The sequence below is a fragment of the Brachyhypopomus gauderio genome, chromosome 5, assembly GCF_052324685.1.
Source record: "Brachyhypopomus gauderio isolate BG-103 chromosome 5, BGAUD_0.2, whole genome shotgun sequence".
Taxonomy (NCBI): domain Eukaryota; kingdom Metazoa; phylum Chordata; class Actinopteri; order Gymnotiformes; family Hypopomidae; genus Brachyhypopomus; species Brachyhypopomus gauderio.
In genome coordinates, this window is record NC_135215.1 from 30315784 (window position 1) to 30331647 (window position 15864).

General features: G+C 43.3%; 1 protein-coding gene across 6 annotated transcripts in view; it reads left to right on the forward strand.

Moving 5' to 3' along the window:
• The window catches only part of LOC143515079 (epidermal growth factor receptor kinase substrate 8-like protein 2), a 133789-nt gene that overhangs the window by 117033 nt on the left and 892 nt on the right, over window positions 1-15864 (forward strand). For 4 of the 6 annotated variants that reach the window (XM_077007011.1, XM_077007010.1, XM_077007012.1 and 1 more), the window contains 17 exons: window positions 3590-3654; window positions 6209-6370; window positions 6825-6974; window positions 7454-7533; window positions 7810-7919; window positions 8027-8103; window positions 8213-8339; window positions 8538-8626; window positions 12513-12587; window positions 12684-12832; window positions 13244-13394; window positions 13643-13677; window positions 13937-14042; window positions 14127-14255; window positions 14386-14452; window positions 15096-15279; window positions 15399-15531. In XM_077007011.1, coding sequence (XP_076863126.1) covers window positions 3590-3654; window positions 6209-6370; window positions 6825-6974; window positions 7454-7533; window positions 7810-7919; window positions 8027-8103; window positions 8213-8339; window positions 8538-8626; window positions 12513-12587; window positions 12684-12832; window positions 13244-13394; window positions 13643-13677; window positions 13937-14042; window positions 14127-14255; window positions 14386-14452; window positions 15096-15279; window positions 15399-15531 — 1889 coding nt within the window. Of the gene's footprint in view, window positions 1-2644; window positions 2770-3006; window positions 3132-3589; window positions 3655-6208; window positions 6371-6824; window positions 6975-7453; window positions 7534-7809; window positions 7920-8026; window positions 8104-8212; window positions 8340-8537; window positions 8627-12512; window positions 12588-12683; window positions 12833-13243; window positions 13395-13642; window positions 13678-13936; window positions 14043-14126; window positions 14256-14385; window positions 14453-15095; window positions 15280-15398; window positions 15532-15864 lie in introns of those variants that run through there. The other 2 variants (XM_077007013.1, XR_013131032.1) reach the window with 2 other exon arrangements.

Sequence of the window (15864 nt, forward strand, 5' to 3'; positions counted from 1 at the left end):
CCAGCTTGAGACTGGGCATTGTCGAGTTGTCAGGCGAAATGTTCTTGTGATGTGAGGTCAGCATTTCTTTGTCTAATAGAAGCGATGGCCACCAAAGTGATAGACTCCATCGCCAGCGCCCCAACATGGCCCACATGCCACTTAAATGGCCCTCGCCATGAGCCGTGAAGCAATTGGTGTATAAATGTCATCCATGAATAAGGCATGGGCACAGCTCTACTGTCTGTACACCACCCCTGCATCTGCTCCGGCCCCCGTGCCCACTCAGAGCCACCGTTTCCCCCCACAAGAGAAGGACAGTGGACTGTTGGTCCACCCGTAGTTCCACAAATGTAGCTGTATTTTCTGGACTGTTTTACTTGGTTAAGCACAACAACAGGATTGTTTTAAATAGTTGGGCTCACTGTAGTTGTATTTTCAGGGTATTTATTTCAATGCTTAGCACTTGCTTAAGCACTTGGTTGAAAAAAGTAACAGCATAGTTCAAGTACAGGTGTATTGCACTGAGCATGCTCAGTGTTCACCGCTGCATGCCCCATACTCACGGGACTGCCACAGGACAGTGTTCAGCGCATATGCCCTGCGATCAGGGGACTGCCACAGGACAGTGTTCAGCGCATATGCCCTGCGATCAGGGGACTGCCACAGGACAGTGTTCAGCGCACATGCCCTGCAATCAGGGGACTGCCACAGGACAGTGTTCAGCGCACATGCCCTGCGATCAGGGGACTGCCACAGGACAGTGTTCAGCGCACATGCCCTGCGATCAGGGGACTGCCACAGGACAGTGTTCAGCGCATATGACCCACACTCAGGGGACTGCCACAGGACAGTGTTCAGTGCATATGCCCCACACTCAGGGGACTGCCACAGGACAGTGTTCAGTGCATATGCCCCACACTCAGGGGACTGCCACAGGACAGTGTTCAGTGCATATGCCCCACACTCAGGGGCAGGCCCGTTGACAGTCTTGCTGGGGCCCGGGACAAGAACGTTTCATGTGCCCCCCCCCCCTCCCCTCCCCTCCCCTCCCCCGGCTTACGTCATTTGAATTTTCTCTGTAGCAGACAATCCTTGTGTATAGTATTATATAGTATATAATATAGCCACACATCAAAGCTGTTATTGACAGCTGACTGTTTTATACTTGACGCGTCGCGAGGGGCCGAGCGGCGAAAATGACGTAATCGCAGTGGCACCGCCCGTGCGCGAGGGCCTCACGAGGTCGTGCACCTCTCGAATTTTGTAACTTCGCACGTGCCGCGCTTCAACGCAATGAACAAAGTCGTGTTTGCAGGGTTCATACACCTTTATAAGTTGGAATTAAAGCACTTGTACGTCACTTTAAAGGTCCATTTAAATATTTCCTAGCCAGTTAAACTTAATTAAGTTAAATATTTATACATACTCGAAATGATTCGAAATAATTCGCTTTTTATCACATTATTTAATGGTTGTTTATTTTCAAAACGCCCAATCTTAACGTCTTCATGTTCTCTCATGTTTCGTCCTGGAATTACAAGAGGCTCGTATTTGTTAACGTAATACAAGAGAACTGTTCAGTCAGACAGATATTTGTTGTGAAACGAAGTAGTTACAATTTCAAGCATTTCAAGTACTTTAGCCTAAAATCCAGCACTTTTCAAACCTGGAACACAACATTAAAATTCGTCAGGTAAATGTTCGGTGCTGGATCAAACCATTTTTCTGTGGGAGGCGGGAGTGTATGCACTTAATGGAAAATATGCAGATAGATTAAAAACATATGTATTTTAGCCATTTAGCTTATTTTGAGTACAGAATTTTATATTAATGAAAGATTTCAAGATTATATTAAAAATTATAGACTTTAAATAAAAAATAAATTGCTGGGCTCTTTGATGGGCCCCCCTGGCCCTGGACAACAGACCCGGTTGTCCCCCCTGTCGACGGGGCTGCTCAGGGGACTACCACAGGACAGTGTTCAGCACATATGCCCTGTGCTCAGGGGACTGCCACAGGACAGTGTTCAGCGCATATGCCCTGTGATCAGGGGACTACCACAGGACAGTGTTCAGCGCACATGCCCTGCGATCAGGGGACTGCCACAGGACAGTGTTCAGTGCATATGCCCCACACTCAGGGGACTGCCACAGGACAGTGTTCAGTGCATATGCCCCACACTCAGGGGACTGCCACAGGACAGAGTTCAGTGCATATGCCCTGTGCTCAGGGGACTGCCACAGGACAGTGTTCAGCGCATATGCCCTGTGCTCAGGGGACTGCCACAGGACAGTGTTCAGCGCATATGCCCTGTGCTCAGAGGACTGCCACAGGACAGTGTTCAGCACATATGCCCTGTGCTCAGGGGACTGCCACAGGACAGTGTTCAGCGCATATGCCCCACACTCAGGGGACTACCACAGGACAGTATTCAGCGCATATGCCCTGTGCTCAGGGGACTGCCACAGGACAGTGTTGAGCACATTGGCCCTGCAGGGGAGCTGTTTGGCGCTCTATGCACTAACAGCTACATCAATAAACCAGCTAAGCTGGATCTGATTTATGACAGCTGTTATAAAACAAGTGGAGATAACAATATCAGTCAAGAAGGAAGTGTTCATTCCAAGCAGACACGTAAACTTTGAACGTTGACCTTGATAAAAAGTTGGATTTAAAGTGTATTGCTGCCCTGTTTTTTTAGACAGTGTATTTGCAGTATTTCTTAAAGGGAAGCAGCTTTCCAACTGTGAAGGGCAACGGGATGTGATTTTGACCATGGTCAGATAGGTAGGAATACGTTTTACTGCCCGTAAGAAAGACACATTTTGTTGATTTAAACCAGGATACATTTGATAAATTGTATTCTGGATAGTTTAAGTGGTTGTTGGATTTATGGAAATTAGTTTAGTGGAAATCATAGCGTAGCTTATTAGTGTTCCATATTATTTAAGAACTGTTTTGGATTTTGAGATCGGTTGTGTATAAGTCGTTTGTTTCTCCCCGTGTGTGTGTGCATGTATCTAGTGTGTCTGTGTCTTTGTATGTATGTGGGTACATGTGCTGTTTTTAGTTTACTTCCTTCTAGCTGTGCTGTAGATTTCATGTGCCTAATCTAGCCTCCCTCTATCACACCGAAATGTGGCATTCAGGTTAGTCCGTGGTGTCTTCCTAAGTCAGCGCATGTGTGTGTAAGATTTATTTTCCAGAAATGTTTATTCATATGATGTTTTTGTCCCTACTTATCTTTACTAAAATGGCAGCATGTTTCATTAGGTGGGAGTAAAATTGTAATAAATTGATTGAATTTAATGGACCACTCTGGTTGTCACTGTGTTTCTGCTGTACATGTATGACCTGCAATAGGAGCTGGAATATAAATATCAATTCACTCTTATAGATATTACAGTATTATCCCAGACACTGTTCCTAACTCACAACTTAATACCATATTATACATATCACATAGCCTTAACTATGTCAACCTTGAAAGTGATTGCAGCTGCTCTCCTTAGTTAAGTTGTAGTGATTTAGCTATTTGAAAATATGCTTTACATGTTCATTCAGAATATTGTTTTTAACTTTGTAACCACTTTTATTCCCCAATCAGAGCAACGCAAGAAATACTCCAATTCGAATTTCATAATGCAGGAGACCTCACAGTACCACGTCCAGGTGAGACTCGTACCTCTTTTGCCTTTTTGTCTTTGGTTCTGTGAAGGCAGAGGAGTGGTGCCTGCTCTTCCTCTACCATAAGTACCAAGTTAATGTTTGAGCTGATCTCTGTTTTTGGTATGACCCTGCAATAAAGCAATTACTGTCATTGGCACATTTATTAAACACAATCAGACCTGACTGTTCGCTCTCCTGGGATGTTTGGGATACTATATGTCATCTACTATTACTATTACTATACATGCATTGGTGTAAAACACATAGTACACATGTAATACACACAGCATTGGCAGACTAACAGGCTTATCTTTGCCATGATGTATTTTGGGTTTGGACTGAGTAGATGCCAGTGGCAGCTTGCACAAATCCTGGTGAATTTTAGTGACCAAACGAGTCTCTCGTCTGGCTCCTGTCTGCTTGTTTTCATGTGCATGGCTTAGACCTTAATACTCTGAATTTTCTTTCAATTTCTTTCAAAGCCCATTGAAAACTCTCCTGTGTTAGGGTACACTGTGATCGGACATGCAGACAAGTGGGTGTGTGGTTCAAGTTGGATGTTTAATGCATATGGGTAACACAAAACCCTCTGGCACTCTGAATGATCAGGGCTTTTTGATCAATTATGGAGGATGATTTGAATAAATACTGCTCTGTCAGTGTTTAACCTTAGATATGGGTCAGACATGGTGGTAGCACTATCCGTGGGAGTTTTGATAAGATCTTGTTAATGAAGCATCTCTCCTTCACTTTGTCTCTATCACACACACAAATGTATACAAACGTAAACAAACAGGTTTACAGTGAATGACTATAAATTCACAGTGGCTACTTTCCACATTCCAGTTATGTTTTTTTAATCGCTGATTTAAAATTTGGTAACCCTGTAGTGCCTACCCTGACTCCGGGTTTGCATAGCTAGCAGAAAAATGTTTAGGAATTTCCAGACAACTGAAACAATGAGAATGTGTGTTCCTCACTGTGACATACCAATATCAAATACACAGACATTTTCAAACTTCTTTATAACAAAACAATACATTTTTACGAATTTAAAATATCATGTTCTAATTGTATCTGTAGAGTGAAGTTAAAATCAGATGTGACTCGTGCATGTCAAAACCTCATTATGGCAAGTTGAAAAATTATCTCGTTTTTGTAAAGGGCCACCGGTGTCATCAGTCTCTGGCCACTAGAGGGAGCCCATGTGCTAGACAGTAATCAGTAGGCTCCCTTTCAGGTGATCGTCATTTCAGTTCTTCACAAAGGAATCTTTGCAAAGCCTTGGTGTCATTTAGGGCCTACTCGCTGCTACTTGAGGAAACAGTATCATCTGTGACAAATTCCCTATGAGAATTCTCTCTTTTTTTCCTCAAGTTCTGTGAAGGAAAGTTGTCTCTCTGTTATTTTTGGGTGTTCCCATTCAGTCATGTTTATAGAGTCGAGGGGACCTCTAATTCCTCCCCTTCAAGCAAGTTCCTAAAGTCCTGTAAACCTGTTCTGTCCAGTAGTATTAGAATTTTACAGTCAGTACTGTACAGTACTGTGGGTAGTGTTGTGCACTACGGTCCCGCAGTACTCTGGATGAATCTGGATTAATTTGTTTTTGGTTTACTCCTTTTACTGCCCTTCAGCGGTGTCCTCCCCAAGGTGGGTTTACCCTCAGAAACCCCAATGGGGCATCTAACCCATCCCTTCCCGGGTCATTGCCCTGTTAGAGTTTTTCTTTGTTGGAATAACCAAGTATATAATAATTTTACAGTATTGTTTACTATTGGCTTAAATGTATTTACGTTTTTGTGTGTGTAATAGTTTTCAATTCAACTTTGTCACTGGTATACAGTATAATGAAGAGCTTTTGCGCTACTTCTGCATAGACACAAATGCAGTGTGTGCACATAATTACAGAGGAAACAGTGTGCTGCAAATACTAAACAACACATTATAATGCAATAATAATATGTGTTGATGCAAAAATACATAACAAGTACAGTGGAGGGTAAATGTGGTGTGGAAATTCAGTATTAGCACCGGATGCTAAGTATGCAGTAACAGTCATTATGTTCACATTATGGTCCCAGCATAAAAGTGCAGCGTGTATGTATGTTGGGTGTGTGTAGCACATCAGTGTAGGTGAAGGAAGGAAAACATTCAGTGGAGTCAATAGTTTGCTGGTGGATAAATCCACAGTATGTGTGTAATCATGAACCGGTGGTTCTGGCTCAGGTGTCCCAGTAGATCTTTACAGGAACAGGAAGTGTCAGGGATGAGTACAGCATGAGGTGCTGCTGTTGGTTGTCCTCAGATGTCTTTCCTCAGAAGTGTCTTGTGTATGTGTACTGTGTGGGTGGGAGAGCAGCTACAGTGATGGGTGGGTTTCACACCAGAATACACATCTACTTTTATGCCACCATAAAGTTGTTCTGTGATGCTGCCACAACTGTATTTCAGTATGCAGGCAATACTAAAATAGAATTAGCATTAAAAACTAGCTCTAGTTTTAGTTACAGAAAAAGTCACGTGAAATTTAGATAAAGAGGAACCAATCTCTTTTCAGCATCTGTCCACATTCATAATGGACAAGATGGAGTCCATTGTCACCATAGACGATGCAGTGAAGAAGCTGATTCTCCTGGACTCTAAAGACAAAATCTGGACCCAGGAGATGCTTCTGCAAGTCAGCGACAAGGCTATCAAACTCCTGGACTGTGACACTATGGTGAGTGATTCATGTGTTCATGGATGTGTGTATATACATGCAGTGTGTGTGTGTGTGTGTGGGGGGGGGTGTTTGGATAGGTGTGGGAAGGCGTGTCAGATATTATCTCTCAGATGCACAACATTGCAGCATACATCAGTACTTGCTGACAAGTTTTCTTTTGTTGTCACACTAGGAAAAGTGCCAAAAAAAACCCAGAACAAATATTGTGGCTGTAATGTAATGTGGCTGAATCGGATGAATGACGTGCCTATGTTAGCGTTAGATACTCCAGATACTCCACACTGATACTCCACACTGATACTCCACACTGAGCTAGTGTTTTCATTATCTTGCATTTTCTTGTTCCTTGTCCCTGTATTCTGTTTATGCTCTGTTCTGTCCTGGCTGCACTACCAGCTCTTCCAGCATGTAGCTCCTTTAACACTTTCATCCCTCTGTCTCTCCATAACAGGAAGAGCTGGAGAATTTCCCTCTGGCCACAGTGCATCACAGTCAGACTGTGCTGAATAAGACTCGCTATCCCTCTGTGCTCCTGCTGGTCTGTCAGGACACAGAACAGCACAAACCCGACATTCACTTCTTCTGCTGTGATGAGGTGGAGGTGAGACACACACACACACACACACACACACACACACACACACACACACACTCATATATGCACATAAACAGACACATGCACAGGTAAAGTTCACCTGACAAGGTGGAAAATAATTCCCATGGAATTTTAACACATAGAATAGGGGCATTAATCTCAGGTTTCACCACGATTATGATGATCTTCATATTCTGATGAGAGGCTATAACTCACATTCTCAGTGTCTTGATACACAGGTCTGTTCCCTGTTGCAAAATAGTGTGGATAGGACTTTTTTAAAAGAGATAGTGTGGATAGGACTTTTTAAAAGAAATGAGAAAGAGATTTTTATTTTGACCCAAAAATATGTGCAAAATTGATATAGTTAAAGTTCCGTCATCAAAGGATTTGAACATGTCTTATCAGCTTAAAAACAAGCTTTGTTTATGCATGCTGTGTGAACTGTGTGTCTGTTTGTGTTTGTCTGCACTTGATTATTTCAGGCTGAAATTGTGCATGCTGACATCGACAGTGCTCTTGGAGACAACAAACATGGCAAGAAGATGAGACCTCAGACCCTAAAGTGAGTCTGATGGGGGAGTTAGAGTCTGATGGGGGAGTAATTGTCTGATGGGGCAGTAAAAGTCTGATGGGCGAGTTAGAGTCTGATGGGGGAGTTAGAGGTTAAGGTCATTTTCCAGTTTTGTTTCCCCCTCCATCACAGTCCACTGTCTGAGCAGGGAGAGGTCCAATACAGTAATCATGCCTTTGGAAGATCATTTCAGGAACTTGGTGTGATTTCTTTTTCGCTGTCATATATCAATACTGTGTGCTATAAACCCACACACTCACCCCACAGGATGAACCAGGAAAAGATGAAACGGCATCGCGAGACCATCATCCCCCCTTCAGAGACTAAAGGTCATGCTCCTGGGGCCAAAGGTCGCGTTGCAGCTATGGACATGAGAAGTGAGCTGTAATTTTACACACACACACAAATATACACATGCACACACAATTACATGGTATACAAGCATGGTATACAATACTTTAATCTCCATCTCTGTGTGTATTAGGTGTAGAGAGGCAAGGCTTAGGTCAGCAGGACAGAGAATCCCATGAGAACTTTGCCCAGCGCATTGAGAAGGGTGTGGTGAGTGCTCCTTACATCAGCTAACATCAGGAGGAGGATATACACGTAATCACATGAACTCAGTGTAATGGACTGCAGTTTTCCCTAAGTCTGTGTGTGTGATGTTTAGCAAATCCTAAATTGTGCCCTGGATGACATCGAGATCTTTGTAGCACGGCTACATAAGGCTGCAGAAGCCTTTGCTCAACTCAACCAGCGCAACAAGGCCCGGAAGAATAAGAAACGGGCACCAGCAGGTACAGCCTTCCATCACCTTCCATCACCTTCCATCATCATCTCCTTCCATCACCTTCCATCACCTTCCATTCACCTCTGCCCTCATGCAGCCACTCAGTCAGTCTGCTCCTTTATAAGACTTTTTTCACTACAGCTCCATGTTCATATGTTTGTTGTGTGCTTGTGTGTGTTAATGACTGCTCTATGGTTATGTGCAGAGGGTGTATTGACTTTGAGGGCCAAACCTCCATCTGAGGCCGAGTTCATCGACACCCTCCGGAAACTTAAGCTGTCCTTCAACCTGCTGGTGAGCTTCTCCTTCTGCCTTCAGTACACCTGCAATAATATCCTCTGTTTCATCTGCACACTAAACTCCAAACCTCACCATCACACGTTTAGACTCTCAACTTTACACTCTCAACACAGCCAAAAATATCTCACTGCTCACACTAGCCTTTATGTTTTAGGTGTAGTCCATTTTTAGATAGGACAACCATTATATTCCTCTAAAGTTTGAGATTTTGACTTTAAAGCTGCAGTCAGTAAGACTGAGAGTAGATCTTGAGTGGGAGCCCCTCCCACTCCCTCTATGCAGTATTACAGTCCCACCCCAAAAAGCCCCCTCTCAGAAACTGAAGCATGTTGTCATGAATAATGCTACATACTGCTCAGTAATAAACCCACTTATCACATTTAGCTGTGAGAGCACAGGCATACATAAATATTAACAACAAACTGATTTGACTGCCTGGTCCCTTCACAAAGATATTTTCAGAAACATACATAAAACAATGCTAACCTTCAGGCTAACATTAGCCTGACTGCAACACTACAGTAAAATGAGAAATGTGGAATGTTTATGTAACCATTACATCATAGCTTTGTGGGTTAACATTATTATTGTTGCTGTTTTTGTATAAGCTTAGGTTCTTTTTCTAACTTCACCCACTGTTTCACTACGGGGAATTTGCCAAGGATGCTTCAGGTTCACTGCTTCTGATTATTTTCAGCAAAATCCAAATAAAATAATACTAATCATTTGCTTTTCTCCCTCAGCTGTACTCTGTAAGACTGTCATAGGAACCTGTCACTGAACACAACTACAGGTGTCCTGCTGAACAGTGCTGCTTATACCTTCGTTAAGAAATTTGCTTTTAGCAGTTCATCTCACTATAGCATGAGAAAATCGGCTATGTCCATGCAAGCTTTCCTCTTTATTTATGGTATTAAGTTACTGACGTCGAAGTTAGCTTGTGAAATCTAGCTACCGTGCTTGCTTAGCATATTTAGTACTTGGGCAGGTGCTGCCACCTGCTGGGCATCATTTGCCTAGCCAGATAAACAGGCATCTCTGGCTGACAAACATCTGCTGTGCTTCCCTGTGGAAGGGAAGAAGAAGCAGTCGGCCACCCCCAACATCCTCTTTTTCTGGGCGGCTAATGCAACTCTCTGTGTGTATTTGGAGGGGCTCCCCAGCACAAAATACTTTAGGAGTCCCTAATCCCAAGTTTCTCCTTCAGTTCAAGAAGGGAAAAAGGAGCAGTTCAAACTAAATATAAAATGTCGTCTAGCAAATTGGGGGGCATTCAAAAATAATAAAGAGTCCCTATTTTCAGTCGGGCTGTGGGCCAAAGGTGACATGCTTCCCATATTTCCAAATACCAACAGAAAAACAAAATGGCCCCTCTCTATGCCCACCAGATGGAGCTCACACTCTCTCTTTGACATGAACCCGAACCCACTGTCTCCTCATGGGGCTGATGGCATCAGTCAGCGACAGCAGCAGGGGTTTGTGTGCTGTTAAATCAGTGGCACACATGCGCAGTTCACTGTTAGGAGCTGTTCTCAGTTTCCCAGGAACACAGGCTACAATTTGCCATGAAACCACCAAGATTTAATGGTGTGTTGGTTTCAGTGGCCACTGGAGATTCAGCTCTTGTCCTACGACACCTCTGTTAACCAAACCAGCAATCAGAGATGTTTCAGAGGAGGATATCTAGCAGGGCCTTTAATCCTCTACCTTCCAAAAAAAAAAAAACAGCTCTGCACTTCACCCCATTTTAGATCTCCATTTGTAAAATAGACATCTACACAAATCTACATTGTGGATGCACTCTGCTGGTTGATTCATCTGCATGACTGGTTTGTGACATCGGCCTGTCAGATGCTCACATAGACATTTATCCCACATGCAGAAAATAGGTCAGATTTGCATAAGAGGACAAAGCCTATGAAAATCAAGCACTCCCATTCGGTCTGTAGTGCAGCATGTGTCCAGCAAGTGTGTGGAAGGAGCTGAAACAATATGATCATAATATTCTACTACAAAGACTAATTGTAATTCACTCCTACTCGATTGGACTGGCACTCATTAAAAAGAGTCATCTAGAGCCCTCGTGGGGTTCAGATTGCCTGGTTCTCCATATAAACTCTGCACTATTGAGTGCGCTTCTCAGAGAAGAGAACCATATCTAGCTTACTTTAGTTTTTGGTTCAGGCTCTGTGTTTGCTGGGGTTGATGGTATTGATGATTTATGTAATACACTGGGCACTTATTATGATGAGACATCACCCTCAAGTGGTGACTCACTAGTGGCACAGATTCAGGCATGCAGCCATAGATCTGTTTGCCTTGCAGGGACATACACGTTGTCCTCTGTTTTTATGCGCTGGTCAAAAATGATGGATGAATGCTATAGTCCATCCATGGCCAAATGTTTTGCTTTCTTATGCATTTCCACACTTGAGTCTGATTTCTTCCACACTGGATAGAGTAAGAGCACAGGGACTGAATCTAATTCTGATATCTCCACACTGGTCATCCAAGTACTGGCTGGTGGAAACGATCTACTATCCCTACCAGACATCAGGGATCTCTGGTCCTAGCCCATAAGAGCTGAAATATGAATGCTCAGACCTGCCCCACACTCAATGGTGCAGTTGCTGTGTGGTTGCTCAGTGGTAGGCCTACAGTCTCTTAGAAGCTATTTCAGCCTATCACATGGGCTTTGGAATTAAGCCAGCACCCCCTTGTCTGTAGTTTCATGAAAAGGGCACACCAGAAACGTCAGGCATCCAGGCTGTTGGTCCCACCATGGGACCAGTCATTGGTTCTGTTTGCTCTGTATTATCACCCCTTTGAGCCCTTGGAGAGTGTGATGCTGATGTTTCTCAAACCTGCTTTGCTTTGGGTGTTGACCATTGCAAAGCAGGTGAGTGATTTACACATGCAGTCCATCTACCCTTGGTGTTTGCTGTCTGACCTGGGATACACTACGGTGCACCTCCACCCTTATCCACCCTCATCCACCCTCATCCTGTATATGTGCCGATAAATACTGGTTTCTTACAGGCTATTACCAATGTATTTTACTTTGTCAGACATGGGCAGAATGCATCTACAGCAGCAGCTGAAGTTCCTGTGGTCAGCCAACAAACACCTTTCCACTGGCTTAATGATATGCAGAAGCAGAAGACACATTTTGTTTACACTTAAATGTGGTCAAAATCTGTTTCTGACCACCTCTGAATGTGCTTGGATAGCAATGCACAGGTTTGTAAATAGGGTCTAAGATTATCTGCTTACAGCATTTTTTAATTGAATACATGCACTCAATTAGCAAAGAACAACACAATGCATTTTTGATAAATGGCATTTCACTATGCACTGTGAAATTTGAAAAGGGGACTGATGTGTCAAAGCTGTCACGTTACAAAATGAACCAATCACACAACCTCGCACATGACACTGGGAGACAATAACTTCCATACATGAAGTGAGCTGCAGCAGATGTCTCTTGAAGTGAAGTCCAGATCACTGACTGAAGGAGGACCAGAGAGCTTCACCACTCCCGAGCCCAAAAATAGCTTTTATACAATACATTACCTGAATACTGAAAGCAAGCAGTCCTGAAAAAAGTGTGATAAAACCCTAAATATGCAGATTCCCTGTTACAGTGTGTGTGTGTGTGTGTGTGTGTGTGTGTGTGTGTGTGTGTGTGTGTTCTAACTGCACAGATGGGTAAAAAGTGTAGGACAAATTTCGATTGCGGTGAAAAATAACAATTGACAAAATATGGCACATTTACAAGATGGTGGTTCCCCTTGTTTCTCCTATTTTGGGGGGGATTTGGGTATGAGAAGCTGTTCCTCCACCAGTGTAAAATTCCGCTGGTCCTGTGCTCTCCCTACAGGCCAAACTGAAAAAACAAATTCAGAACCCCACAGCCTCAGAACTGGTCCACTTCCTGTTTGGACCCCTTGAGATGGTAAGAACTGGAAACACATACTTGGAATTAGAAAGAGATGCACAAACACACACAGACGTTCAACAGGTGTTTGGTTTGTGTTGCATGTCGTTGAAGATTCTGCAGAGTTGTGGAAGCCCTGAGCTGCCGCGTTCAGTCATCTCTCCTCACCTGTCTCGAGATACGGTAGACTTCCTGAGAGGACACCTGTCCCCTAAAGAGATGAACATCTTTGAGCTGCTGGGGCCTGGCTGGACACGACCCAGGTAACTCAGCTACTACTCTGCAGTCTCCCCCGTGCCCCAACACCCACATTATTATATTCCATTATTACCCCCCAAAAGAAAGTACATAGAAAATGCTTTAGCTATGGTACATGCTGTAGCTGTCCTGGTACCAACTTTATTTGATTAAATTTATGTAAAATTAAATTTTACAGTATTAGTCAGTATCCTCATGGCCTCTGCGGCCACATGATTTAAACTCCATGTATTCTATATGTTAACCATGTCTATGTTTTGGTTTTTTTTTTGTAATACATCTTAATAACGTGGTATAATCTTGGTAATACAGGATGTGTCTTTCCTCCTTCCTCTCTCTCTCTCTCCCTCTCTCTCTCTCTCTCTCTCTCTCTCTCTCTCTCTCTCTCTCTTTCTCTCTGTCTCTCTCTCTCTCAGATCTGATTGGCCAAGGGATCAGTGTGCTCCTCTCTACATTCCACAGTTCCGTAATGGCTGGGAGCCTCCAGTGGAACTGTTCCGTACATCACCATGGGAGACCGAGTGTTCCGAGACAATGTCCCCCAAGTCATCAGAATACTCAAAAGAGGTGTGAGAGAGAGAGAGAGAGAGAGAGAGAGAGAGAGAGGGAAGAAGAGAGAGAAATTGTTTATTAAAGAAAAGTGAAAAACTGGAACAGCTGCATAGATAAACCACTTTACAACATTATACACTATCACACCAGATTTCAGATATCAAGTAAACAAGTAAATAATTACCCTGTTTGACTGAAAACCTTTCAGTGAGTATTTCACTGTAAAATTTTGTCAGCAAATCTCCCTTTTTGTTTCCTCTCAGTTCTTTGGACAACAGTTCTCACCATCATCAAATGGGTGAGTCTAGATCTGGCGACAGTCAAATTAATATGTGCAAAACATATTCAATTTATTTTAATATGCTTATTTTTCAAAATTACTTTGTTTAAATGCTTTAAAGATTGTAATGCTTGACAAAGCCCTATATTTAAATCTTCTATAATTCAGTATCATCTAAAACATTTCTGCGCTCCAGTGGCCTGAGTATTGGTGAAGGATCTGTGTATCTCCAGGGCCTCCTTCAGTGACTGTAGCGTTCACATTCCAACCCATGTAGGTCCTTCACAGCGCCTCCCCATGGCCGGAAGTATGCCAAGATTCTTTACCACTTTGTGGCTCGCAATGCCAATGAGCTCTCTGTCCTTCAGGATGAGGTTTTAGAGGTGAGAGAGAGACTGAAGGAGAAAGAGATGCAGTTTGAGCAGTGTTTAAAATGGGTTTGATTAACTGAAACTGTTTGTGTGAAGGTGATTGAGGATGATAAGCAGTGGTGGAAATTAAGGAACAGGAGTGGAGAAGCAGGGTATGTGCCCTACAACATCCTAGATGTAGTTACACTAGATGATCTTCGCGGCGTGGACGCGTTACACAGCCCGGTAAAACACTCTCAGGCCAGTTCACATCACTTTCACTGCAATGTGAGCACTGTAAAAATTACATACCTGATTGTCTCTGTCTGCCTGTCTCACTTCTTCTCTTTCTTTCTTTATCTCTCCCTCTCTGTAGTCCTATAAAGGAGTGCATCCTTCTGGGGAGAATTTTGACAGGCTGAGATTACAACGAGATAAAGACAGTAAGTTTGTCTAGGAAAAACAGATGAACAGACTCAGACCACTCACCTTAAGACACCTGCTCAGTGTATAATCACCTTTTTTAAAAAAAAAGGTTACAATGTTACAAGGTTACAATGTTATCACAGCGAGGAATGGGGCAGGGCACCGAGCCGATCTCCAGAACGCACGATTATTGACAGATACTCGCTACACACTGACTCTAAACAAAGATGAGCACGGGACACTGCGTAAACGCACATTAAATAGACATACTACACGATATCCAAGTGATAACGAGACGAGCCACAGGTGAGACCGATTAATACACTCACATACAACCACATACACTCACATACAACAACATATGGACAGAACTAGACAACACGAACACACGACCAAAGGGAGGGGTCTGGAGCTGTACCATGACAAATGTGCATATTGCAAGCTGAGTTTGTTAAACACTTGCAGTTAATTCAGTCCATATGGTATTTTGTCCAGTAAAGACAACTATGGGAAAGTATTACATGCCATCTCTCTCTGTCTTCCTCTCTCTATCTCTCTCTCTCTCTGCTTCTTCCTCTCTCTCTCTCTTCTCTCTCTCTCTCTCTCTCTCTCTCTCTCTCTCTCTCTCTCTCTCTCTCTCTCTCTCTCTCTCTCTCTCAGATCGCACAAAGTCAATGGATGAAGTGAATGATGAGTTGCTGAAGCGTATCACAGACAGTAAGAACCAGGCCCCGCCGCGCAACTTCAGAGTGGAGCGGCACAACAGCACGAGCGCCCCCCTCACCTTTGACTCCTCCCCTAAAGAGGTCGCAGCCTGGCTCAACGCCAAATCTTTCTCCAAACCGTGAGTCTATCTGGTAGCACATCTCAGTGAAAAAATTATTAGATTACATTCGCTTCAAGACAAGATCACTGGATATGTGTGTGTGTGTGTGTGTGTTAATATCTCTGAATATGTCCCAGGACAGTGGAGTGTTTGGGTATTCTGAGTGGAGCCCAGCTGTTTTCCCTGAATAAGGAGGAGCTGAAGGCGGTGTGTGGGGAGGAAGGGTCTCGCGTCTACAGCCAGATCACTGTGCAGAAAGCCCAGCTAGAGGTCAGCTGCACTTCACACTTCACCTACAGACAGTCAAGCAAGCACAGATAACCTAATGTAACCTCAGATAACTCACCTGCTTAATCCAACATACAGGTGTTAATTGGTTTATATACCCTTTGCTTACAGTTCAAACTCCAGCCATTTTGTTGCAGTTTAGATAATTGAATTTGCTCTTTTATTAGCCTTCACAAAGGAGTCCTAGGCCACCTTTTTTATATCTGATCTGTTATCTATTGAGTGAACCTGTAAATATCTGTAAATATCAGATAATCCAGTGTATCAGATAATCCAGTGACAAAGAACCTGGTTCTGCTCTTCTGTATAATTCAT